The sequence below is a fragment of the Bidens hawaiensis genome, unplaced genomic scaffold (assembly GCF_021521415.1).
Source record: "Bidens hawaiensis isolate Kalapana, Puna unplaced genomic scaffold, B.hawaiensis_p1.1 tig00032408_1, whole genome shotgun sequence".
NCBI lineage: Eukaryota > Viridiplantae > Streptophyta > Magnoliopsida > Asterales > Asteraceae > Bidens > Bidens hawaiensis.
The window spans coordinates 1-27,993 of NW_027505248.1; the positions used below are offsets into that span (position 1 = coordinate 1).

A 27,993-nucleotide genomic window follows, 5' to 3' on the forward strand; every position below is an offset into this window, starting at 1 on the left:
TCATGCCTAAAGGCGCGTAAGTGCCTAAGGAAAGGGTGCTACGCCTTCCTGGCGCATGTAGTAAAGAAAGGAGATGAGCGAAGAATTGAAGACTTACCAGTAGTACGCGAATTTCCAGAAGTTTTTCCTGAAGATTTGCCCGGGTTACCGCCGCCGCGACAAGTCGAGTTTCGTATTGATTTGGTCCCAGGAGCTGCGCCAGTAGCTCGAGCGCCTTATCGCTTAGCTCCATCTGAGATGCAAGAGCTATCCAATCAGTTACAGGAACTATTGGATAAGGGTTTCATACGCCCAAGCTTTTCACCTTGGGGAGCTCCAGTACTGTTTGTAAAGAAGAAGGATGGTTCGTTCCGGATGTGTATTGACTACAGGGAGCTGAACAAGCTGACAGTCAAAAATCGGTACCCCTTACCGAGGATTGACGACTTATTTGACCAGTTGCAGGGATCCAGTTATTATTCGAAGATAGATCTACGGTCAGGATACCACCAACTTAGGGTCCATGAGGAAGACGCACCAAAGACAGCCTTCCGAACCAGATATGGCCATTATGAGTTCTTAGTGATGCCTTTCGGGCTAACTAATGCGCCAGCTATATTCATGGATCTGATGAACCGTGTGTGCAAACCATACTTGGACAAGTTTGTGATTGTGTTTATAGACGATATTTTGATTTACTCTCGAACCGAGGCCGAGCATGAGCAACACCTGAGAATGATTTTGGAATTGTTAAGGAAAGAAAAGTTGTATGCGAAGTTTTCCAAGTGCGAGTTCTGGCTTAGAGAAGTTCATTTTCTCGGTCACGTTGTAAACGAGAAAGGAATACACGTCGATCCTTCTAAGGTTAAAGCCATCGAAAACTGGGAAGCGCCAAAAACCCCAACTGAGGTGAGGCAATTCCTTGGGCTAGCTGGCTACTATCGACGCTTCATTGAGAACTTCTCCAAGATAGCTCTACCTCTGACCGCGCTAACTCAGAAAGACAAGGCGTTTATTTGGGGCAAGAATCAGGAAGCGGCATTTCAAATGTTGAAACAGAAGTTATGTAGTGCGCCAATCTTATCCCTGCCCGAGGGGACAGATGACATCGTTGTTTACTGCGACGCTTCACACCAGGGACTCGGATGTGTCCTTATGCAGCGAGACAAAGTTATAGCGTATGCCTCGCGCCAACTTAAGACCAATGAGAAGAACTACACAACGCATGATTTAGAACTTGGAGCTGTTGTCTTCGCGCTAAAGATTTGGCGCCATTACCTCTACGGTACGAAATGTGTAATCTTTACGGATCATAAGAGCCTTCAACATATATTCGATCAGAAGGATTTAAACATGAGGCAACGAAGATGGGTTGAATTGTTAAATGATTATGATTGCGAGATCAAGTATCATCCGGGGAAAGCGAATGTGGTAGCAGACGCGCTAAGTAGGAAGGAACGAATAAAAACGCTACGAGTCAAGGCTCTAAGGTTGACCATTCACGCAGATCTCTCTACCCGCATCCGAGACGCTCAGCAAGAAGCCTTGAAACCAGAGTTTGTTAAAAACGAATGCCTTGGGGGTATGATTAAGAATTTGGAACTTAAAGGGAACAACACTCGATATTTTGCCAACCGCATATGGGTCCCTCTCAAGGGAGGATTGCGCGAGCAGGTATTAAACGAAGCTCACAAGACGCGATATTCCGTACATCCTGGCGCAGACAAGATGTACCAAGATGTTAAAACACTGTATTGGTGGCCCAATCTTAAAGGCGCCATCGCGATGTATGTCAGTAAGTGCCTGACGTGTTCAAAAGTAAAGGCTGAATACCAGAAACCATCGGGGTTGCTTCAGCAGCCAGAAATTCCCATGTGGAAGTGGGAACAAATCTCTATGGATTTCATCACCAAACTACCAAGGACACCTGGGGGTTATGACACGTTATGGGTTATTGTAGATCGGCTAACTAAGTCAGCACACTTCCTGCCGATTAAAGAAACTGATAAAATGGAAAAGCTAGCCCGACTATATATTCGAGAAGTAGTTTCAAAGCATGGAGTCCCAGTGTCCATCATTTCTGATAGAGATAGTCGGTTCACATCAAGGTTTTGGAGATCGTTACAAGGAGCTCTAGGTACTCGCCTTGATATGAGTACAGCTTATCATCCTCAAACGGATGGGCAAAGCGAGCGAACAATCCAGACATTGGAAGATATGCTGCGCGCGTGCGCGATCGATTTTGGAGGTAGTTGGGATACCCACCTCCCGTTGGTTGAATTTTCTTACAATAACAGTTATCACACAAGCATTAAGGCTGCGCCGTTCGAAGCTTTATATGGGCGCAAGTGTAGATCCCCACTGTGTTGGGCTGAAGTGGGCGACAAGCAAATGACTGGTCCAGAAGTGATCCAAGAAACAACAGACAAGATTTTTCAGATAAGGGATCGCCTTAAGGCAGCACGCGACAGACAGAAAAGTTATGCTGATATAAGAAGGAAACCGTTGGAGTTTCAAGAAGGGGATAAAGTACTATTGAAAGTCTCTCCATGGAAGGGAGTCCCCCCGTTTCGGTAAGCGAGGAAAGCTAAATCCGCGCTACATTGGACCTTTTGAGATCCTGGAGAGGATCGGTCCAGTTGCTTATAAACTCCGTCTACCCGCCGAACTCAGTGGACTTCATGATACGTTTCATGTATCCAACCTCAAGAAATGTTTATCTGACGAAACGTTGATTTTACCGGTGGAAGAAATTCATATTGACAAACAGCTGCACTTCGTAGAAAAGCCTATAGCAGTAACCGATTGGAAAGAACAAAGGTTGCGCAGAAGCAGAATCAAGTTGGTAAAAGTTCAATGGAACTCAAGGCGTGGGCCTGAATTCACTTGGGAAAGAGAAGATCAGATGCGCATAAAATACCCACACCTCTTTCAGAACATGGCTTCTGCCAGCAACGTCTCCTAAATTTCGGGACGAAATTCGTTTAACGAGGGGAGAATGTGACACCCGGTAAATTCCCAACCCCCTTAAACTAAGTAATCAACCTAATAATTAGGTGATTGTAAATATTATGCGCGCCATGATAGTCAGCGCGTGCATTTGTTATGTGCGCCCTGCGCGAGCGCACCATGTTAAGAACCAGCGTGAGCATATGTTATATGCGCCATGCGTGAACGTTTTGGCCTTATGTTTTCATGTAACTTAAACGTTATGTTGTCTATGGGTTGACCATCCCGCATGATGCTAAGGCGGGTGCATCCTACATCGTTTATGCGCGTGCGGAAGGGAACTAACCTACCCGCATGGCGGGAACGTTGAGAGCTAGTTTGTCTGAAGCTCCAGGATGGAATTGACTTCAACATGACTGATCACTATGTTGAAATACCAAAACCACCTGGAGAATCTACAAATGAAACTCAAATGTCCCTAACTGCGAGAAGGTTACGCACCTACCCGCAGCAAAGAAATGTTCTACACGCAGAAAGCTATGCGCACCAAGTTATACGCGCAGAACACTTAGTCAAAATGATCAGATTTAAGGAAATTGTCCCCGCCCAAAAGAGGGCGGTTGCGTGTTTCAGAAAACTTCTACTTTTTACTGTACACTGTCTAAAGCACTGAAAAAGCAAACTGTAAAAGTCAACTGCCAGCCACCCACTCTCACCAGCCACAGCCCTGCATGTCCTGTCCATATCAAATCAGAATCTTTAATCTACTTTTCTACTCTTTTTAATAAATAATAATAATTTCCATACTTTATCATCATTTCAAAAGATTACAATTCCCTAAAGCAAGGGATTATGTTCCCTTGAGTTTGCCTATAAATTTGTAGCCTAAATTATCACCCAAAACACACTTAAAAGAACTACAAACTTGCACTAATCCTTTCCCAAGCATCCGTTGTTTCCAGCTCCGATCCTGTTACTAGGTAAGCCGAGATTATAACCTTGAGATCTACTTTCCAACCCCTATATCTTGATCTTAATATATATACTTGTTATTTAATCGTATTCTAGACCTTCGATTCCGAGGCCAACACCAAGAAAACCTGAATCTCGATTAATCCCTTAACAAGAACCACAGGTGAGTCTCACAGCCCCTATTTTCACTGTTTTCACCATTTTAAACTGTTTTCGGGGCGAGGGACACGTATTTAAATAATGTTTTATCATGGTATATTTACAAGCTAAGCAAACGATTACGTGTTTAAGTTATGTTTCATGATGAGCAATGCAAACAGTTATCTATGGTTTTTCGATGATAGTGCACCAGATTCGAGTAAGTGATCACTTTACCATTGGAACTCTAAGGGTAGGGACTGCTGGTTTGATCCGCCCACTCGTAGGGGTCGCACCTCTTACACAGACGAGTGCCTAGTATGGTCATGGGGCAGTACTATGGGTTTGAGCCCGCTCGTAGAGGTCGCTCCTCTTACGCAGACGAGCGCCTTGTTTTCCGGCACAACGTCCGCGCGTAACCCGCGGGACGGTATTACAGCATATATTCGCTCGTAGTGGCAGCGCCACTTACACAGACGAGCACAGTTTTCCAGAAGTGTCCGCGCGTAACCCGCGGGACGGTATTACGTTATTTTAGCTCGTAGTGGCAGCGCCACTTACACAGACGAGCACAGTTCCCAGAAATGTTCGCGCGTAACCCGCGGAACGATTTTTATCAGAATATGTTGATAGAGCTATGTTTTACCAAGCATGTGTTTTAATGATGCTAACAGAATTATGTTTCAGAATGATTATGATGCAATACGATTTATCAAGTTACTAAAACTTGTGAACTCACTCAGTTTATACTGATTCAAATGTTTTTACGTGTCTTTCAGGAGATAACTAGGTAGCGCATGGAGTCACACTTAGAGCACCACACGCTGAACATCTAAAACAAGCCTTTTGGAAGATTTTGGTTTTATCCCCTCGATGCGCACGGTTACCCCGCCGCGCAAGGGGATATGGCGAGGAAATCTTCAGTTTTATACTTGGATGTTTTTTTTGTAATCTTTGAACAATGTAACGTGTTTGTACTAAACTTCTCATGCGCAATAAAAATCTTTGAATGTTTTGCAATGGCCCGTGCTTAATTATCAATCCCCACTCGTGCGCGCCCGGCTGTTTCCGCCGCTCAGGGCCGGGTGTGACAATCTCCTTGTTATAAAAAGAGTCCTAAGTTCGCTTACATTCCAAAATCAGATGTTGTTACATCTAAAATCAACCAAGATGTTCTTAAAAGAGAAAAACAAAAATTTCAAAATTCAAAATCTAAAAATACAAGCTCAAATGTCAAGTCAAGTATCAAACCTAAAATTGTTGAGGTTGTTGATTTGAAAGAGTGTGATGCAAAAAGGTTTGAAAGTTTGAAATTTTATGTGAAAAGATCCAAATCAAAGTAATATCATTGGATCATCAAGGACTCAAATGTCAAATCCAAACAAGATTTTTTTGAGAAAGAGTCTTGTTCTGAAAGTTAGGATAACATTGTCATATCTGTAAAATCCGAAACTTCAAAAAATTCAAATGTTTTAAATGTTAATTTTGCGTGTTCAGACAGCAAGCATTCTGTGGTAACAAATTTGGCTTGGATTTCTCTATTTTCTTATATTGTGTGTGCAGGGGCTCCCATAAGTCATAATATCTATCATTGGAGTATGGTTTTGCTTAACATTGCCAAATCAATGGAGGGCGGAGCAAACACAGAAAATCTAGAAAGATGGAGCTCATTACGGTTTGCTTTTCATGCCCATTTTGGATTGCTTAACTGTTTATTCTTGTTAATGAGGCTGCCATTGTGATTAACTAAAAGTGATCTAAAAATATCTGTAGACCATATCAAACAGTCAAGTTTATTTTTGTTAATGTTTTGATTTTAGGGGGAGAAAATTTCTAAAAAATCTAGAAAAAAAAACCAAAAACATTAAAAATTTTGAAAAAGCTAAAAACATTATAAATTTCAAAAATTTCAAAAACATTTAAAAATGTTGCTCCTCGAAAAATGAGTTTTTGAAGCAAAAAGGGAAGATGATATTACATTGATCATCTGGTCCCAAATCCAGTAAAAAGTAGGCATAAAAAGCTGTGTGTTTAACTGTATTAGTGTATTGGTAGGCCTTTAAAACAAAGAAGTAAGGAAAAGTAAGTGATATAAACGTAAAATACAGCTGAATCTAGTGGATTAACATCTTGAAGCTTAGTTAATATCTACTTTAAGAAAATGAAAAGTTTAAAAATTGATGTGTGTACATATGTTCATTTTGCAAATAATTTCAGCTTATTTTTCTTTTTATTTTGCAAAGAAATTCAATTTGATTTTTTCTTTATTTTTATTTAAATCTTGGATCATCTCCTGCGCGATAAGATTATCCGACCTGAAGATTAAGATTTGGATATTCTGCATTATTTTCTTGATGTTTCGTATAAAGTTTTGGACTTTCTCCGCGCGATAATATGGTATTATCCGACCTAATTGTTAAAGCCTTATACAATTTCAACTTATTTTATCTTTTTATTTTTGTTAAAATGGAACCTTATCTACGTGTAGTAATACCGATCTTATGGGAAAATTTTAACGTTCTGAGTTGTTTTGTTTTGTTATTTTTGCATGAGTCACAGCTAATCGATTTTGAGTAAAAAGTGAAAAAGTATACATATGAAAAACTCACTGTATAAAGATATACAAATTATGTCTGATAGGTGGGGTCCACATAAGATTCGTGCTTAATTGAACCAATTAAACATTTAACAGAAATTCCAGAATCATTTGTTTGGAAGGTTTAAGTGGACAACAATACCAATGACTGACTTAACACCAGTCAAAATAAAACTGTGATATAGGGACAATTTGGTTAATATGATTCTCTGCCCAAACTCACAAAAATATGTAACTGTTTACATGTTTGTAAATAGCTTTGAAGTTCATTTGTTTACCGTCTTCAATGCTTTTCATTAAAACCAAAAATATTTTATTTTTCTATTTTATTTTCGATTGTTTATGTTGGAATACAAAATTTTATAAAATCAATTGGAACCATACATAAATGTCATTGTTTTTCTAGATCATTAATTTGGTCTTGATTAAACAACTTTTTGTTAATGTTCGTGGTGGTAAATTTGTCAAACGGTTGAAAAATCTTTACAAGTATTTGAGTATGCTTACATTGTTAATTAAGATTTTTGACTTATAAGTATCATGAGTAACAGGTCCTATCAAGACATGAAGCTTGAGGTGGAGTCTGTTAGATGATCAAGAATTGGGGGGGAGAATTATTGAAGATTCAGTTCTGGAAAGTGTCAAAGACTATACAAACAGAGACGATAATCTTTAAACAATTGTTTGAAACTTGATGTCAAACGTCCTTTGCACTTGAGGAAGGAATTGATAATTTGAAAGAGATATGTTGAGAAGACCAGCAATACCCAGAGCTAAAATGTTAAAGCACTTATTTTGAATGGAAAGACTCGGCAATATCCGAAGGGGAGTCTGTAAGTGCATACGTCTATTGCTTTCGTCTTTGTCAAATGAAGGTACGCGGAGCTTTTAAGGAGCTAAAACTTTGATCATTTTAGATGGAGTAAAAATGAAGATATTATTATATAGGATGATAGAGAATTTGATTACAAGCACGTTAGCGAAAAAGGCACATAAAACGGAGCTATAACGAAGAAGTTATGCGCAAAACAGTTTTCTGGTTTTCTGGAGTTGAAAACATATACAGCGTATATACTATACGTTGAAAACATATATGACTTATATTTTATACGTTGAAAACATATATGGCATATATTTTATACGTTGAAAACGTATACGCTGGTTGAGGACTTATACGCCAGAAATGCTCCAACCACCCTATAAATAGTAGTTTTGACATATGTTTTCATAACTCTAAGTCCAGAACGTATATATACTGATATTTGTCATATCTTGTTGTAAACCTAGAGATATATGGGAAATAGAGAGAAGATAATGAGAAACCTTGTTGTTTTCGATCGCGTTTAGGGATTCCGCACCTTCACGTTGATTATAGATATCGATCTACGTCTTGTTCACGACACGAACACGTTCCTACACTTTTGGAATACACGAGAATGTCGTCGATGAACACAATAACAAAACGATCAAGCATCGGCCTACACACCCGGTTAATAAGATCCATGAACATCGACGATGCATTGGTTAAACTGAAAGACATCACAAGAAATTCATAATGTCCATAACGTGTGCGGAAAGCAATCTTAGGAATATCTTCCTCACGAATTTTCAACTGATGATACCCTAACCTAAGGTTGATCTTCGAGAACCAACTAGCTCCTTGGAGCTTATCCAATAAGTCATCGATCCTTGGCAGTGGGTAGCGGTTTTTCACGGTGAGTTTATTCAATTCACGGTAGTCGATGCACATCCGCATGCTACCGTCCTTCTTCTTGACGAACAAGACCGGGGCACCCCAAGGTGAGATGCTCGGTCAAATGAAGCCCTTGTCGAGAAAGTCTTCCAATTAATCCATAAGTTCTTTCATTTCATTTGGTGCTAGGCGATAAGGAGCTCGTGCAACGGGTTTTTCACCAGCCACAAGGTCTATCTGGAACTCGACGTCGCAATCCGGAGGCACAACTAACAAATCATCTGGGAATACATCCGGGTAATCCCGAACAATAGGAACATTACCGATGGTAGCCACATCGGTTTTCACGTTTATCGCATACGTCAGATACGCCCCACACCCTCGCTGCATAAGTTTTCTCGCCTTAAGCATGGATATGATATGTGGTATCGCACCACTCCGATCACCAAAAACAGTGATTTGGGTCCCATCCGGGGCCCTTAAACGCACAAGTTTCTGACCACATATAATCTTAGCATCTACACTAGCGAGCCAGTACATCCCAAGCACCACATCAAAACAGCCCAGCGACATCAAATACAGCCACACCGGAAATTTATACCCGGACAACTCAATGAAGCAACCCTGAATAGCCCTAGACACAGAAACGGAGTTTCCTACGGCGACCTCAACCTCAAACACTCGACTGCACGCTCGGGTGATTTATTTAACGCGGAACAAAAAGCAGTAGACACAAAACTCTTACTGGAACTCGAATCAAACAAGACCGAAGCCTGCAATTCATCAAGCAAAAAGGTACCTGGTATAACATTACGCCACTACTTAGCCCTCGCCTTGGCCTTGGGTTTTTCTTCCATTTTCCCCCTCAAGGAAGTCCCCTGCTTAGATCCCCCCCCCCCCCCCCGTCTTATTGGCAGGACAATTGGATGCTAAGTGCCCATACCCCCTACATGGAAACAAGTCAGAGTCAGACACTCGTAGTTGGGGTGTCCAGTCTTCCCACAACGAAAACAGGGCATAGTCCCAGGCCTGCACTCCCCCCTATGTGGTTTCCCGCACATCTTGCATCTATCCATCATCGTATTTCCCCTATGATCCGAAGCCTCAGTTTTCACTCTCTTCCCGGCCGAATTAAAGTTATTTCCCCCGAACCGTTTACCATTGGAGTTAGATTTCGAGTTCCAAGTCTTCTTAGTCTCAGACGACACTATCTTCTCCCTCTGATCATACAAAGTACCAGCCAGGGTAACCACCGAATGGAAAGAGCTCATGTCGGTGGTCACCACACCCCTACGAATATCCACTGGAAGACCCTTCACATACTTCTTAATCCTCTTAGTTTCAGGAGTAACCAAGTCGGGACATAAACGGGCCATTTGATTAAACTTTGTGGTATACTCCCGATGGGTCATGTTACCCGCTTCCAAGGTCAAGAAATCCTGCTTCAACTCCTCCCAAGTCATCCTCCTAATAGAATGGTCACCCATAGCCTGAGCCAAATTATCCCACCAACACAGCGCCTCAGAACGAAATGAGGCGGTAGCATAAGTAACCATATCCTCCCCTTTACACGTACTGATCCTCAATACTGCTTTCATTTCTCCCACCCATTGATGTGCTGCCAATGCATCCTTGGTACCATCAAAAGTGGGAGGGTCACACTTCTTGAAATCCCCATACGAACAACCCCGAGTAGATACACTAATCGCACGGACCTCTTCTTCATCCTCACTTGGCACAATCACCTCATCCTCAACCTGAGTTTTCTTACCCTTTCCTTCTTTATCCGAACTCTTACCAACTATCGTTTCCTCCATAGCCCTGAAAACCTCAGCAATGATCTCAGGAATGGCGCTATGAAGAACCTGGTAAACCTCATCCATGGTAGCCACGCGCATAGCAGGATCTAAGGTGGGGTTATCCCCCTCCTCCTGGATCGGGGTCTCTTCCTGCTACGGAGTCGGGTTCTCTCTCTTAGTCTCAACACGTGGCTTAAGACCACGACCACGAAAACTGGGACGACCTCTCTTAGCTGTACGAGTACAAACCATGACTTATCCCTACAAAGACAGAACTTTAACACGGTCAAGTACAAGTAGTATTTAGAACATGTAAGGTAAGGGTAAACTGCTAATGACGTTTATCAAGTGTAATTAGTCGTTTACTTTACCCGCCCGTCCTAAGCACCCCCTGCCCCTAACCGTATTAGCATTCCATCTAACACTTAAGCAATTATTCACATAATGAAATTCTAAAACTTATAAGAATGACTAAACAATTAAAATTACCTCTTGGCGTGCAGCTACTCACGGTTGGCATTTCTAGTATTTTCTTTTACAGTTCGAGTCCAAGAATTCGAGAATGCTCGGATCTCTCGAACCATGGCTCTAATACCAACTTGTAAGACCTCGAAATCCCGGGAATCCTACAGTTGGTAATCATATCCAAAATTCATAAAAATTTAAAACCAAAGCAATTTGTTTTATTGAAAACCAGTTCAGTGTAATTAAACAGCGGATAATCATAAGCATAAAAAATTCCCAAAACCGAGAAGTCAGTACCAAACAATAAGCAGTGTCAAAGTTAAGTATTAAAATCCCATGACCAAATAATAGATAAAATGTTTCTTTTTATTTAGAAAGTCTCGACTAGGAATGCCTTCAAACGTCCAAGTAGTCTCTACTGCGTCCAATAAATATATATATTTTTCCTTTGAAATATTTATGCTAACAAGGGCCTCCCCACCACGAGTCGTAACTCGAGTAATATATTTGACCCGGTAGCAGAAAACCGTATGTAATACGGGCCTCCTCACCACGAGTCGTAACTCGAGTAATATATTTGACCCTATTACAGAAAATCCACGCAATACGGGCCTCCCCACCACGGGTTTCCCCGAGTAATATATTTGACCCGATTGCGGGTTTAGCAAGAGTCGGACCTCCCCACCACGAATCACAAGTCGCGAAGTCAAGGATCCAAGTAATATATTTGACCTGTCCGAATCATGAGTATGCAACACGGGCCTCTTCACCACCGAATTTAAGAACCCGAGTAATATATTTGACCCGGCCGCAATCCATACAAGCACACACATCCAAAGGCACGCATACACGTAAGTTCATCAAGTACACACATCAATAGGCATATATATACATATAGCTTAATCATGATGAACTAATATTATTCAACAGGTATAGCTCATAGGGTAATATGTATAATGCATCTTAAAATACAATACAAGTAAGCCTATACGTAGTCACTTAAACCGTTTAACGAGTACAACAAGTAGGTGTGTATGCTAGCCCAAAACGAAAAAAGTAAAAAGAGGCATCATGAACTCACCTAACATGAGGCACACAATCACAACGAGCTAGAGAACCCCTAAGTATTCCCACAACTCAAACGCCTGTCGGATTACACACAAGGATTACTAACGGAACCGAATCGACTCGTTTATCCTACGAGGCGTTCTAACATGGTTTGATTTACCTAAAGCCTCAACCTCACCAATTTCAATTACAAAATCCCCGGGGCCTTGTATTAACCGAAACCACCCTTAGATAATTCCAGGGGCAAAGGTTCCCCAAACTACCCTTGAAAGTTGCTAGTTGTATCAAATATGCACGTTTACGAGTTGTGTATGCACATAGCAACCAACTCAGCCCCGTGTGGAACAAATTCAACATAACCACAGCCAACAAGCCCATATGACACCTCACGATTTGGATGGGTCGGTACTCGCATGCACAACGCCCAAACTACCAATAAATGCGAATTTGCGTTGTACAGACCCGTTTGAGTAACCGACAACCAATTCAGCCCCAATACTTATAAAAAATAGTTTTTCACAGCCAACAAATCATACCAAGGCTACGACATCCGAATTGGTTGTTAATTCCCTCAAACAACGCACTAGACACAACAATTTGCAAACTAGTCAACCGAATCCTAGTTTTCACTTCATCAACAGTTGACCAATCTAACAAATGCCAAAACTCATGATACTAAAGTATGATATACAAGACATACCTTGGAAGATGATGGAACAAAAACATCAATTAAAACAGCCCCGAAAGATGCTCAAAAGGGCAGCCACCGATTAAGCCTAGAACAAGAGATTTTCGATCTATACGCGAGATATAATGATGAATTCTGGTGTAAAAGACTAGCATGGGTGTAGGACTAAACCTTGAATTAGATTTTTACACCTTAGAATTGGCTGGAAAAAAGAAAAAGATGATGCCTGTGCTTCTGCTGCTTCTGCGATCGGACAGGGGGGGACATTAGGGTTTTATGTTATAATAAATAAATTTACACACTAGCCCTTCCACTTTGCAAATGGTGATAACTTGGATGAAAGGTTAATTGGTTAGACTTACAAAAATGACAAAGAGGTCCCCGAAGTATGCCGGATCAATCCCGAAAATTATACAAATTCTATATAGCTTCCATCACTAAACAGAAATTAACGGGCGTTACACACACACTAACCCACACACAAATTTGTGTTGCTCGCTCAACAATTTTTGTTGACAAGTATATTATTTTATGCATATTGTAGGTACTTACATTGGATGATTGTAAACTTGAAGCTCATAAATATGGACTTTAGAATATCAACTAAAAACTTCATTTATCTTTACTTGTTTTGAATATTAGTTGTTTTTGTTTGAATGGTTGGATTTTTGTTTGAATGATGATGTACTTTGATTTTGTGGAATAAAAAAATTGTAATTAGATATTTGACATATTATTAAATTAGTGTCTTATTAGCTACTGAGTGATCAGTCATGCGCCGACATATTCTGTCGTAGGTTGAGACGTGACACTAAACATTTCCATTTCTTCCTCACCTCAACTTCAAACTCCAACTCCTTAAATACTGATGTGTTGTAAAACACTCGTATTTTCTGCACGTTTTATCTACGTATTATATTATATTTTATATGTTTTAACTCGTTTTAGATAGGTTTTACGTACATTTATTAATCTTGTAGGTTTTGGGTAAAAGAAAGGAAGAAACCGGGACTTTTCGAGCATTCTACGAGCCTTTTACGCATACAAGTTCAAGATAAAGCTCAAGGCCCGACCCGTATGCATCATGGAGGCCCAAGACCATATTATATTATATTATAAAAAAAATAAAAAAACCCTAGGCACACAGCAGGTTCCGATCGGCAGTTTGGGCAGGAAAAGAAAAGAAGAAAAAGTTTTGCGGAGCTAGGGTTTGGACTTGTGGTGGCTAGGGAAGGAAGAAGACACAAGAATCAAGCCCCGGGATCGTTTACCATCTGTTTTTACAGCCAAGGAGCAGCCATAAACATCCAATATCCTTACATCTTTTTCATTGTTCATATACCTTGAATTACTTGTTCAATTACTTAGTGGTTTTGCAATTACTTGGGATATTGACTTGTTATTGATTAGTATTGATTATTGAATGCTTGAATTGATGTTTGAGATGAGTTTATTGATGTGTTTATTAATTTTTCATGGCTGTCCAAAGATGATTATTGGCTAAACTTGTTAGTTCTACCTAGGAATGATGATTCTTGTTAGTGTTTGATGAGCTTGTTGGATTGTTTGATTGATAGACTTGTATTGCTATTGTAAAGTTTGATTTAGACATGAAATAGGTTGTGTTTAAGGGCTGGAAATTTTGGTGATTCATTGCATAAACCCCGTGTGTTGATTGATTAGTTTTGTATTGATTGATTGGTGCATTGTTTGATTCTAGACTTTGTGTTTAGGGTTTGTTTGCGGTAGGAACAACCGTAGGGTTTTGTTGCGTGATTAATTGGATTAAGTACAGTAGTTAGACACCTTCCTTGAGACCGAGAGGTGATAGGAAGTTAGGGTTGTCTCATTGCCTTTGCATGCTAGAATAAGGATTGCGCGAGAGCGAGTTTGTTTCTTGTCAGGTTTAGGAGTTTTGAGCGACTAGTTGATCTATTTTGGTTTAAGTTGAATTGTTCCTCTATCCTTGGTTGTGTAGTATTCATTGCCATTAGGGTTGAGTGTTGGTGAGACCGAGAGGTGATCTAGCATTAGAACACGTTAGCAATTGTTTCCCGGTTTGGTCGTTTTAGGCGATTTTGAGTAGTTTAGGCTTGTTGAGTGAGACCGAGAGGTAATCCAGTGAGCCCGAGCGATCATTAGTCTTGTCATCTTTAGGGACCGGTATCTTGATATCATTCAATCCATTAGCTTGTTAGGCCTACAATTTGATTCAGACCTAGGTAGACATTTTTCTCCATCTTAAGTCATCACAGTTAGTTTTCCGTTAAGTTTTCTATTTTTGGTAAGTTTTATTAGTTAATCCAGTTACTTCAGTTAAGTATTTAAAAATCAAAAATCAATATAATTATTATTCTAAGGTAGGTCTTGTCTAGGGTTAGTGATCTTTAGCGTTCTGACGTGTCCACGTGTTCGATACTCGGACTTCGTAGATCTATACTACTTGCGATCGATACACTTGCCGGTTGTGTGTGGTTTTAGGATTTTCATTTTATATTTAAAGCTTAGTTGTGAGGGTCATTTTTATAGGGTTATTAGACACACATCAAATACCCACCTCCAACACCTTAAACTCTATAACCAAACACCCCCACCATCGGCCCATCACAGCATATGAGCACCGGCACTGTCACCACCGTCATCCCGCCCCCTCGTCGAAGTCGTGCTCCGTCAACACCCCGAGCACCCAAGTCAACCCTAGTCAACACCTTTCAAATACCATGGAATTTAAGTTCTATGGGGAGATCCGATCGTCCTACTTCTACGGTAAATCGATATAGTTCTATCGTGTTAATCGTAATTTTCCCAGTAGTAAATCGATATAGTTTAATCATTACCTTTATTGTGGTTTGTTGTAGCTGGATTGTGTGTGAAGGTTAACCCAACACGTGTGTCGGTTCGGATATTTATTGGAGCGGGTCTTCTCCCCTGATAATGGACTACAGTATAGAGTGGCCTCTTTAGGCGTAGTTAGGGGTGCCGTTTATTAATATTAGGTTTTATTATATCGCTTTAGTATTAAGTTATATAATGTTAGTATTAACCTGGTGTTTTTTGCAATTTCGTTCTGTATTTATTTCGGTGTTTTTAGTAATCTTTGGATGTTATATTATTATATTACTAGGATATAGCCTGTGTAACACACGGATGGTTAAAAATACAACAAAGAGGTTAAATATAATATTAATAATATACATAATAACATACATTATGGATTCATAAGATATAAATAATTATAATGTAACTTTGTTAGCAATTCAATAAATGGTAATAGTATTAGTTGGCATCCTAGTTGGCTACTCTAGTTGAATGACACGTGATATAACGTTTATTATTCATTAAATCCCGGGTATATTTTATCAATTATTTTATTAGTTTTGGTCGGTTTCTCGTAAGATTTGTATACTACTAACATGGTTGTATGTTTTGGGGTTCGGGTTTTAATTCCGGTGAAAAGAGGGCGAAAAATGAGCAAAAACAAGCCGAACGGGAGAACCGACGCATCAGGAAACGAACCGGACCGAACCAAGAATGAACCGGACCAGCAAAGTGGACCAGCCCCCCCCCCCCTTTTGGCCGGTGTGCCACGCGGCGGGCTATTGGCTGTGTCAGATTTCCAGAATGTTCCTGTTTAACCGTTTTAACCTATTTTTGGACCCCTGTTGCCTATATAAAGACCCCTAGACTCACCATTAATGATACCTGAAGTTCCAGACGAATTTGGTAAGTTTCGAGGCGTCCGAGACGAGTTTCCGGCAACTTTTGAGTCGAGGAATCAGCCGGCAAAGTGCTTAATAGTCAAGGACAAAGATTCCGGGTTTTATCGCCTTTATTCTTCCGTTCTTATTTATTTTCGCCATGATTTCGTTTATTATTGTTTTGTTTGATTTTAAGATGCTAGGCTAAACTTTATAGACCGCCTAGGCTTATGATGAACCTACTGTGACGTTGTGTTTTGATTTGAGATTTATTCGCATTATGGTTTTTATGGTTTAGTAAAAGGTTTACTTATATTAAATTGATGCGTATGGATATTTAGGATTGTTTGATTAATTGTTATTATTCCATAGTTGCCTAGATTATTGTTTGTCATTATGATAGGTTGCTATTAGGTCAATTACTTTGTGTTTTTGATTATTTTATGATTGATGTGCACTAAGATCATAGGAATAATAATTATTAATTAAATAAACCTAAGTGTGCTGTTAACCTAAATAGCTGTAATATGCTAGGTTATTTTTAGGTCTTTGTTGATCAGGATTGCTAGATTTAGTTCTTCGTAAGGAGTCCGTCTAGGTTTGATTGATTAACTTTGTCTATCGAATCAATTTGATATATTAAACTGCCTTTGATTTTCACGCTGTAAGGTAGGATTTTGTATAAAGGAACTAAATTATAAACAATTGGGTGACCGTAAGCGAACTTGATTTTTAATACTGGTATGCGTTAAAACTTGTTAGAAATCCATAGGTTTCTCTTGAGAAGGGTCAGGGGTCCTATTCGGGTTTTCTTTTAAGTGTCTATTTTACGATCTAAGTCCATAACTAAATATTTTCCCGAGTCAATTCATTACTGAAATTTAGGGGAGTCTAGCCTAGGTAGTTTTCTCATCATCATCTTATTTTCATAACAAACTTTGTTTTTATTTAAATTACTTGTTTTCTTAATTAGTTTTTGATAATAGTATTAAATTAGTATTTTAAATAAAAACCCCCAAAACAAATATAAATAATAAGTCATGTTTTGTAGTTGAGTCTAATTTAGCTAGTTAACATAATTAAAAGAGTCTGGTCGGATTGATATCCGGACTTACTTAGCTGTACTAGAGTCGATCGGTTCACATGCCGGTTAGTAGTTTTAGTTTAGTTAAGAGTCTAGAATTTATTACTTAGTGTCTAGATTAGCGTGTTTTTATTAGAATACTTCAAGCACATCAACACGTGAAAAAATGGCTTTGTTTTAATAGTATAGGTAGATATTGGATGTTTGACATTATTTTGGGTTGAACTTATAAGTTTCGGATTGAAATTTCAATATAAATTGGTTGGAAAGTGTGAAAAAACTAGTTTCGGTTGATGTTTTGGGCTCGTTTGGTTAAAAACTTTAAAAAAAATCAAAATTTATAAGTTTCGGGTTGAAATTTGGATGCTACTTAGTTGAAAAGTGTGTAAATAACTAGTTAGGGTTGAAAATTTTATTTTACTTGTTTGAAAAGTTTGAAAAAAACTAGTTTCGGGTTGAATGTTGGGTCAGAAAATTGACAAAGAAGATTGGAATCGTCTCAACCTCATCAGAAATGGCTAAGTATGGAACTCGAGCAAGCTTAGATCTTCGAGCCTGACTGTTAATAGCTCGAGCATGATATCTTACTCGTGTAAGGTTATCTTCTGGAAATTCTTCAAAGTGTTTAAAGCTTTGAGCAAGCTACACTTCATCAAGCAAGGATGTTATTCATCAAGTACAATTTGTAATTGAGCAAACACTTGATCTATCCAAGCTTAAATCAAGACAACAAGTGTTTTGGTGGGTCGAGCAAGGATATAATAAAGGATGATCTCAAGCATGCTTGTGAGGAGTCAAGGAAATATTCTAAGTAAAGCTCCGAGCATGGTTCCATCTCGAGCAAGGTTCAGTACCCGAGCATAATGGACTTATTCATAATAACCCTTAGTGAAGATTAAAGAGATCAAAGAAGAATGTGTTTGCTTGTGGGATTAGTCAGAGCAAAGTTGGGATTAATCAGAATGAATGAAGTCTGCCTGAGTAAGGAAAATATTCTAAGTAAAGTATACTAGAAGAAATGCTTCGAGCATAATCAACGTTAAAAGGTGCGCTCGACAAGGATAAATCATACTCGAAGACCTAAGTTTACACATATGTTTATCTTATTGTATTTTGTAATCATTAGGGTTTTCTAGAAGGAACGTTTGTGGGCCTATATAAAGAATACTAGGTTACATCATTGAAGGAGGCACGATACATGAGAGACTAAGACCTCAATTCATGCACACCTAGTACGTCCGCCGCCTTTAAGAAAAAAGTGAGCTAAGAGACTATTCTAGTTTTCTAGGGATCCGTACCAGACGTTCTATGCATGAAACCCTAAAAGCTTCCATTGTATTTGACTGAATATTTTTATATATATATTGGAAATCTTTTGAGTGAATCGTGTGCGTGTACTTCATATAATCATACTACATCACCAACATCCTGATTATATTTGATTCCGCTGGATATTTTCAGTGGGTCTTTGTAAACTGATTTTGTGTGTATTTTTGTCGACTATTTTGTTTGCATGGAATCTCGGTCCTGACATTGAAGTTTTGGGCTCATTTGGTTGAAAACTTAAAAAAAATCAATCTTTTATAAGTTTTGGGTTGAAATTTGGATGTTATTTGTAATGTAATTATATAAGTTGAAAATTAAATTACGTCGAAACAAAAGGCAAACAGGCAACAAGATACGCCGCTACCCCTTTTTGAATTGAAAGCCTAATATTTTAAAAACTACATTTGCGGATCTTGGAGTCATAACATTACTATGTATGACCCGTTGAACACGGGTAAGTAGCTCCACAGCTTTAGGCGCGAGGAAACCAAAAGTGTCAAAAGCAAAAGGAATAAACACATGTTGGTTGTCAAGACACGCCTTCTCATGTTTGGTCACCTTCCTTGAAGCAGCTTGACCGGCTGTGAAACCACTACTCTCTAATCCCACCAGAGGGGAAACCCCTGTTAAATGCACACAAGCATGTTTTCCTCCTATCCATCCAAACACCCAAATGTCAGCCGATCGTAAGAGATGATCTTCCCTCCGACGGGTCAGTCAGGAAATTCACAAGTGCTTCTTTCTTAACAGAAATTTCGGGCCGCCTAAATATGTCAAAGAGCACATCCCTAACCAGATCGTGTCGGTACTTGAATCCCGGGAACTCTTTACATTGCACCGCGTGCTCCCCATATGAGTCTAAACACGCCTTACGACAAACAGGGCATATCTCACCAACCGGGAATAGAGGAATCATGAGGCGATACTTAAGGATAGTATGATACTCCGCTTGAGACATATACTGGCCTAACCCATCTATAGGGATAGTTAGATGTTATTTGTTTGAAAGTTATAAAATTTTGATTTCTTTTGAAAGTTTTCAACCAAACGGGCCCAAATCTTCAACCCGAAACTAACATTTGTTTTTAATTTTTATAACTCTTGGGACTAATTTTTCCTTCACCTTTATAATTTTATAAAAAAATTTGAGGGGGTAAAAATGATTTTTTTCATAACTTTGAGAGGTGAAATTAAAAAAAACACTTAATTTAAATTTTTGACGGGAAATTAGGCGAGAGGGTCATAGAATAAAAATTTTCGATAGCGTTGGAGTACGAATTGCCTATCAAAAAGGGGCATAATAGTCATTAAAACACCAGCTTAGACGAAGCCATGACGGAAGGAGACAGTACGTGCTCCCTGAATACTAGGATGACATGGATTACTCAAATTAAAAATCAGACATATAGAGTGCCCCGCTCAAAAAGTACGTGGGCACAAATCATAATTTTCACTTTTAAAGATTTTCACATTATATTTTCAGCTTGTTGTTCATTTGTTTGTTATTTTATTATAATTATTTTGAGTTCAATGAGAAATCATTAAAAGAAAAAAAAAAAGTTAAAAGAACTAAGATCAAGAGTGCAAAAGAAATATCGTTTGGTGGGCTCTAGGTGATTACATCACTGCAAAAGAGTGTGTATCTTCTATTCTATTCTATTCTATATCCTTACCCCCAATTCAATTCAATTCAATCCAACCCAATGGCTGCAGTAATTATTCCAATCTGTGCAAAATGGGTCTCCCCCAAATCTCAATTTTCATTCCCAAAAACACGCTCACTCACTGTCAAATCAGCCTCTCAAGACACCAACACCCAGCAGTCGTCTTCCAAACAGCCACTTGCAGTTGTGCTCGATATCCCCCGTACCATCTGGAAACAAACCCTGCGCCCTCTAAGCGATTTCGGCTTCGGTCGCAGGAGCATTTGGGAAGGTGGGGTGGGTTTGTTTATCGTTTCCGGCACCGTCTTACTCGCACTCAGTTTGGTGTGGTCGAGAACCCTTCTCTTAAAGTCTAGGTTTAGAAGGTACATTGCTGTGTTCGAGTTTTCGCAGGCGTGCGGGATTCAACCCGGCACACAGGTTCGGATCAGAGGGGTTACTGTGGGCAATGTTATCCGCGTTAACCCCTCCTTAAAATGTATCCAAGCGGTTGTTGAGGTTGATGATGATAAAACTATTATTCCTAGGAATTCACTGATTGAGGTGAATCAGTCTGGGCTTTTTGATGGAGACTATGATTGATATTACGCCCCGGGATCCGATCCCAAGGCCTTCCTTTGGGCCGTTGGATCCGGATTGTGTTAAAGAAGGTGTCATTGTTTATGATAGAGACAAGTTGAAGGGGCACCAAGGTGTGAGCTTGGACGCGTTGGTTGGAATCTTTACGCGTCTTGGAAGAGAAGTTGAACAGATTGGTGTGGCCAATACTTATGCATTGGCCGAACGGGCTGCGGCTGTTATTGATGAAGCTAGACCCTTGCTTTTGAAGGTGCGGTATTATAATATGCCCATTTTAGATTTATTATTTATTGGTAAATATTTAGGTGTTAGGATACAAATACTAGTGTAATTATTCTTGTTCAAAATTGTACCGGTTTCCACCCGGATGCTTAGTATGTCCTTGTTCTTTGACGTATACGTCATGATTGAAGATATGATTAACTTGGTTTTAAAAAGTGCGCTAAAACAATCCGATTGACTCAAAAGTTTGACTACCTTCTCAGATCCAAGCAATGGCTGAGGATGTTCAGCCTATGCTGGCAGAGGTTCGAGACAGCGGTTTATTGCATGAAGTAGAAAGCTTGACCAAAAGTTTGACTCAAGCATCAGAGGATTTGAGGTATCTTATAGGATCTTGTGTTTTTACTTTGAAGAACATTGAGGTTATCATTTAATCTATATTTTGAAGCATCATGTTCTATATAATATGTTTGTGATTTGGCAGAAAAACACATGCATCTATTATGACTCCAGAGAACACTGAGTTGATTCAGAAATCCATATACACCCTTGTCTTTACTTTGAAGAACATTGAGGTTATCATTAAATCTTCATTTTTTTTTTCTCAAACATACTTATACTTATATTTCTTGATAAGCGTTTGCTACTTTCAGAGTATAACTACGGATATACTGGGATTTACGGGTGTTGAAGCTACCAGGAAAAACTTGAAGTTGGTCATTAAGTCACTCTTATGAAGACCAGAAAAAAGCTTGATTTAGAATCAAAATATTTTATAGTGAGTGTTTATAGATGCTGTTGTGATTATCAAGTAGGTTCAATGGTTTGACCCGTTTACTAGCATGTGGGTCGTTAGTCATTACAAAATGACCCGTAGGATTGAAATTTCAAAACACTGGTTACTTTGTGTTAGAAAATTTTCATAATGCTATGAACAAAAACATTATTTATATTATAATATGTTACATCAAGTTCAGTACAGAGCAGTTTTGAAGTTCATGATTTCTATCTTCATGCTTTGCCAATGAACTCGACATCGAACAAGAGAACTGAATCTGGTGGAATGATGCAAGAACCTGCAAATGAATGCATCATTTGAACATTCTTATTTGATTGTTGGTTTCGAAATGTATGTTTTATGTTTACCTCCTCTGCAACCAGCTCCTCGCTGGCCGTACCCGAGCTCTGGAGGTAGCTTTAATGTCCGTTTTCCCCCTAATTTCACAATTTATAACATGATTCAACACCAAGTTAAATGAATTGGATTTAAGATAAATAGGGTGACTTGTTAGTGACATAGTTATAAAATGTTTAAATGGGATAAACCTGTCTACCAGTTCAGGTTGATTAAGGTTGGTTTGTCAGTGCAACGCATTTTTATAACCCTTTTTTAATAAATAGTTAAAAACTAAGAGATTGATATGACACATTCTTTAGCATTTGCCGGTCTTATTTTTATTTTTATTTTTTCCCGTCTAAATTACAAAATTTGAAACGTGTCTTATACATGCTAATATTAGTCCTTCATTTGAAAAGTTATCATGGTTTTTGTCCTTTCTATTAACCGAAGTTAACCCTTTTTTTTTTTTTTTTTTTAGTTTTATGTATATCACCAATTTTGCCCTTATCCATTAAGGAACGAAATTTGTAATTTTCACTAATGTTTTATTTGTAATTTACAACAAAATTTGACTCTTAACACCTTTCATAAAATGCTTCATAAAGGATAATTGTTTTAATCTATTCTCTAACTTGTATTTTAAGGTGTTAATTGTGTTGTATTATTTATAAACAGGCTGTTAGAAGTGTCATGTCATCCGTATTATTTAACTAATAGTTTTTGTAATATAATTCACTTATCAAACATGTAACGTTGGTCGTTAACCTAATAACACAACATATTTTATCAACTCTATCAAAGATTATCCGACGAAAGTGGGTTTCATACCAGCAAGCATAGGAGGAACACCATCACCACCAAGTATACCTTGATCCCGTCCTTTAATCACCTGAAATTGTTTTAACGGTTAATGTTACTTCTACTATACTTTAGATCATTATTGGACTTGTAATCACCTTTATTTTGGGTTGTAAACAAAACCAACCGAACCAGACAAGACCTTGTTCATGTTTGTCCGTTAAGCTTTTATCAAACAAACGAACAGTTCACGAACACCTAACCAAACAAAATTTCTTGATCGTGTTCTTTCACTAAGGAAATGAACTTGTTCGTGAACGGTTCATGAACACAATAAACGAACACAAATGTACATAAAACAATGATTTGTTTGATTTTGCTAATTGAAAATGATCAGTGTAAGCGGTTCGGTCTGGCTGCTAAGTTTGTGCTGGTGGTTGTTTTAACATTCATATTCATATGTTAATTCGCATATAAATTAATCAGATGATACTAAAACAAAAACCTTTAATGAATACGCATTAAAAAAAAACATTAGCAAACACCTTACCAAACGAACGTTAACACACAAAATTACAATTAATTTAAACAAGCATTTCCTTTGAGGGCAAATGGTTATATAACTTATATTTCAAGGGAGCTTATAGTTTATTTTCTATTATTTGATAAGCTCTTTTTATGTGTTTGGATTAGCTTATATTCTACAAGTTGATAAGCTCTTTTTAAGTGTTGGTGTTAGCCTTTTTTATTTAGCTTATGTTAGTAAAATGACCAAAAGGGGCATGGTTACATTATCACATAACTTATATTTTATATGTATCAACTTTATTTTTTATATTTTAGTATCATCTGATTATTTTATATGTATCTACTTTATAGAGGGGAGGAGGGATAGAGGACGTCCCAAATTGACTTCGGCCGAGAGGATTAAGCATGATTTACTAGATTTGCATCTCTCCAGGGATATGGTTGAGGATAGGAATTCTTGGAGATGTAGGATTAAGGCTAAGGACTTTTATGAGAAACATAGAGTTTTTTTATTATAATTTTATCATAGAGGAGCGTTTCTTTACCTTTTCTGGTGAAAAATGATATATTACTATAATAACCTATCCTCAAATTAGTATTTTATAACACGTATTTAGTGTTCATTACTAATATCACTATTATTATTTATCTATTTCTATTACGATTACTTTAATTATCTTATAATTACCTATTTATTTAGTTATTATAGGTATATGTTTTTTCTTCACGACCTATAGGTTAGTTGTTGAATCCGGTTTTCTTTTACTTGATTCCATGCATATGGTTTTCGAGTCGAGGGTCTCTCTAGAAGTAACCTCTCTATTCTTTGGATGGAGGTAATGTTTGCCTACATCCCACCCTCCCCATACCCTGCTAACAGCTTTGCTATTGGTGGGATTTATACTAGGTATTGTTGTTGTTGTCTACTTTATTTTTATGAGTTATACCCTCATTTTTGGATAAATGTATATCGAGAATGACGTAAAACTTCTACAAAAATACATTAATATTCAATAAACACTCATCTTTGTTTGGTTAAATCTCCTGCAATCATATCTCTAACTGCACTATTGTATAAATCATCTATTCTTCGTTGTGTACTCGTGTCTTCATCTATTTCATTAATGTCACTAGACCCTCGACTATCAATACCATTATTTGGAGTGTAAGATTCTTGTTGCGCCTTGTTAAATCGTTCGTCATATGTATCTTTTTTTCTAATATAATTATGAATTGCCATAGATGCTAGCATGATATTTACTTGTGTTTTGTAGGTATAATTGACATGCATATGTTGTAATATCTCCCATTTAGCCTTGCATACTTCAAAAGTTCGTTCAATAACATTTCTCAATGATGAATGATGGTAGTTAAATATCTCTTAGGCCATGAGGTATACTCTAACCGCAACATAGGTTAGGATGACATGACACTTTAAATATGCATTAAACCACTCCCCACTAGTAGAGGTGTTCTTCGGGTTCGTTTTTCGGGTTTTTTTGGGTCGGGTTCTTCGGGTTTCAAAGTTTTAAATCTTAACCTGAAACCCAACCCAAATCTCACGGGTTTTTCGGGTTTGGGTTTTTTAGGTTGGGTTAATTGGGTTTCGAGTATCCTAGAAAATGAAACAAAAAACAAAAAATTTTAAAAAACTTCAATGCCAAAATTAAAACAACATATTCTTCTTTACTCGTAACACAAATAATCAAATAATAAACCAACATAACTTGATAAAGTCATAAACCAATTCAAAAAATAAGAGTAAAACTAAGTAACTAACTCAAACCTTAATCGTATTCAATCAGACGTGATTTGGTTGTTTGATTAAAGTTGCTATTAGTAATAAACGGAAAACATAAATTAACAATAAACAATCGATCCATAACATTTTGAATGACAACAGTCAATTAGGCTCAGATTCTGATAACTTTAATGACTAAGACTAAGCCAGTTTAAATACATAAAAATATATTTAATTTCAAAAATAAAAGTTTATTTGGGTTTTTCGGGTTGACCCGAAACTTGTAAATCAAACCCGAGAACCAACCCGAATTACTTCAGTTCGGGTTCGGATTAGTCTTTTCTCGGGTTTGGGTTTTTCGGGTCGGGTTAGTTCAAGTTCGGGTACGGGTTTTTTCGGGTTGGGTTTCGGGTAAAAGTGACAGCCCTACCCACTAGTGTTAAGTTTGTTAAAAAGGCCCATAGATTATGCTTTTCACGGGTTAAAATGATCACTATGCATTAATTGATTTGTTAAAAATTAATAGGAGTGAGATGTAGTTAAATGGATTAAACCATTTCCTTTTAGGACAAATGAGTAACTTACACCCTTACACAAATAAGCTTCTTTAAATAAGCTAAAAAACCATCTTCAAATAAGCTTCTTCAAATTAGCTTATAAGCATAAGCTTAAAAAGCTAAGCCAAACACCAAACTAAACTTATTTTGTAAAAAAAAAAACTAAAATAGCTATAAGCATGGTAATAAACTAGGCCAAACACCCACTTAGCTAACGAACGAACGCAATGTGTTGTTGATGTTTGCCAAGTTATTAAACAAAGGAAGATATATATATATATATATATATATATATATATATAGGGGAGATTTCAAATGAGAACCTCTTTGAGTTTTAAGAACTAGAAAGAACTCAGTGTAACGATTTTTTTTTCAAATTTTTTTTACACATGCGTAATATATGTAGGCTACATACACGTAAAAAAACTACATAATTTTTTACGCACCGAGTCGACATTTTACACATGTGTAACGGATGTAAAAGTTAGTGTAATCGGTTACATATTTATTCTCTCTCCAACTTTGACTTTTTTGCCAGATTTAATCTCAACCACATATTCCAATTCATTTAATTAAATGTGTGGTCTAGAATGGGAGTTCTTAAGTTCTTACAACTCAACATGGTTCTCAAAATATCCTTCCCCTGTATATAGGTGAGATTTCAAATGAGAACCCCTTTGAGTTTTAAGAACTCGAAAGAACTCAGTGTAACGATTTTTTTTTCGAATTTTTTTTACACATGCGTAATATATGTAGGTTACATAGACGTAAAAAAATTACAGAATTTTTTTACGCACCGAGTCGACTTTTTACACATGTGTAACGGACGTAAAAGTTAGTGTAATCAGTTACATCTTTATTCTCTCTCCTGCTTTGACTTTTTGCCAGATTTAATCTCAACCACATATTCCAATCCATTTAATTAAATGTGTGGCCTAGAATGGAGTTCTTAAGTTCTTAAAACTCAACATGGTTCTCAAAAAATCTCTCCCCTATATATATATATATATATATATATATATATATATATATATATATATATATATATATATGGGTTAGGTTATAATAGGAAGTATACTTTTTATACGAAGGATAAGAAGTAATCTTGTCCATTGATTTTGAATATGGAGGGTTGAGATTAGTTTAGGGGGAAATCAAGTGTGAACACAAGGTAAAGGGCATAAAAGGAATAACACATTTGTTGACTTTCTCTCTCCACATGCAAGACACATACCAAATTCCCCCATCATTTTAAAACGTCCATAACTTTTTTTACGACGTTTTTATTGAAAAACAAATTCACCATAACAACGAGTATCTTTTTATCTTTTATATGAGTACCATATTGTAATATAAAAATTAAAAAAAAATAGTGGGTGTTTTACAAATTGTATTTTACCGAATTGTGTTTTACAAAATTGTATTATACAATTAGTATTTTTCATTGTGTTTTTTCCATTGTGTTATTTACATTATGTCATACAATTGTGTTTTTTATTGTGTTTTTATCATTGTGTTTTTTTTTTTCATAGTGTATTTTTCTATTGTGTTTTTCATAGTGTTTTTCATTGTGTTTTTTCGGACTTTTCCGGCGAGGTGGTGGCGGTGAGCGGTGGAGTGGTGGTGGTTGTAAGAGATGAGTGAAGATGTAATTGAGTTTTATGTAAGTGGGTTTTTGAAATTAATTTAAGTGGGTTTTGAGATTAAATTAAGTGAGTTTTGATATTAAAGTATTAGACTAAAATACCCTACTTCCTAGTCTTTTTAGGAAAATCAAACTTCTTATTTGAACCTAACCCTATATATATATATATATATATAAAGCAAGTTAAGTTCCGACTATGGTTGATAATTACCTCACCAACGCCGATTCGAAATGTGAGCGGTTTTCCTCGATTGTAGCTGCTATCAAACACCGTTCCACTTTCAAGTTTACCAACATAATGTGCCTGAAAGTTTCAGTATAGTATGAATTAGCATCTGATGATTTACCGGATAAATTTAATTAGGTGACCTTGATGAGTTGTCCTTTCTCAGCCCGAGATCCATATCCAACAAGCTTGTCACAAAATGCAAGCCCTGAATCAGCCACAGTGAAGTGATCACACTCTGCTTCGGCTGCTTGAGAAGATGTAACCGTGAGAAGCAGTCCGAAACTGATGCCAATGGTGTGTCTTCTTGTCAACTTGAGTGTATGGTTGTTCTTAATGGGACTGGAACAACAAGAAGAGGCTAAACTGATGGTTTGGTGCGATGGCGATGGCAATGGGGCGGAGGACGGAGAGAGAACGGATGAGGAGAGGAGGGTGGTGGCCATTTCTGCACCACA

General features: G+C 37.7%; 1 protein-coding gene and 1 pseudogene across 2 annotated transcripts; one reads left to right on the forward strand and one right to left on the reverse strand.

Annotated features, from left to right (window-relative positions):
* Nucleotides 1–20,109: 20,109 nt before the first annotated feature.
* LOC143611823 (protein TRIGALACTOSYLDIACYLGLYCEROL 2, chloroplastic-like) lies at nt 20,110–21,657 on the forward strand (annotated as a pseudogene). Its single transcript, XR_013149838.1, has 4 exons — nt 20,110–20,948; nt 21,184–21,299; nt 21,405–21,495; nt 21,574–21,657. The product of XR_013149838.1 is annotated as a protein TRIGALACTOSYLDIACYLGLYCEROL 2, chloroplastic-like (transcript).
* Nucleotides 21,658–21,831: 174 nt separating this feature from the next.
* LOC143611824 (peptidyl-prolyl cis-trans isomerase FKBP13, chloroplastic-like) lies at nt 21,832–27,981 on the reverse strand. The gene is made up of 5 exons (XM_077085962.1): nt 27,679–27,981; nt 27,521–27,613; nt 22,869–22,929; nt 22,067–22,135; nt 21,832–21,996 (listed from the first exon to the last, which is right to left on the reverse strand). Exons 1-5 carry the CDS (start codon nt 27,979–27,981, stop codon nt 21,932–21,934), a joined length of 591 nt encoding a protein of 196 aa, XP_076942077.1. The 3' UTR covers nt 21,832–21,931.
* Nucleotides 27,982–27,993: the final 12 nt, after the last annotated feature.

Bases quoted from the DNA above. Each gene is read 5' to 3' on its own strand.
- LOC143611824 (XM_077085962.1), bottom strand. From the start codon at position 27,981: ATGGCCACCACCCTCCTCTCCTCATCCGTTCTCTCTCCGTCCTCCGCC. The intron at 27,614-27,678 runs GTCACCTAATTA...TGAAACTTTCAG, and splicing joins AGAAAGGACAACTCATCAAG to GCACATTATGTTGGTAAACT. The intron at 21,997-22,066 runs GTAAACATAAAA...ATTCATTTGCAG, and splicing joins AGGAGCTGGTTGCAGAGGAG to GTTCTTGCATCATTCCACCA.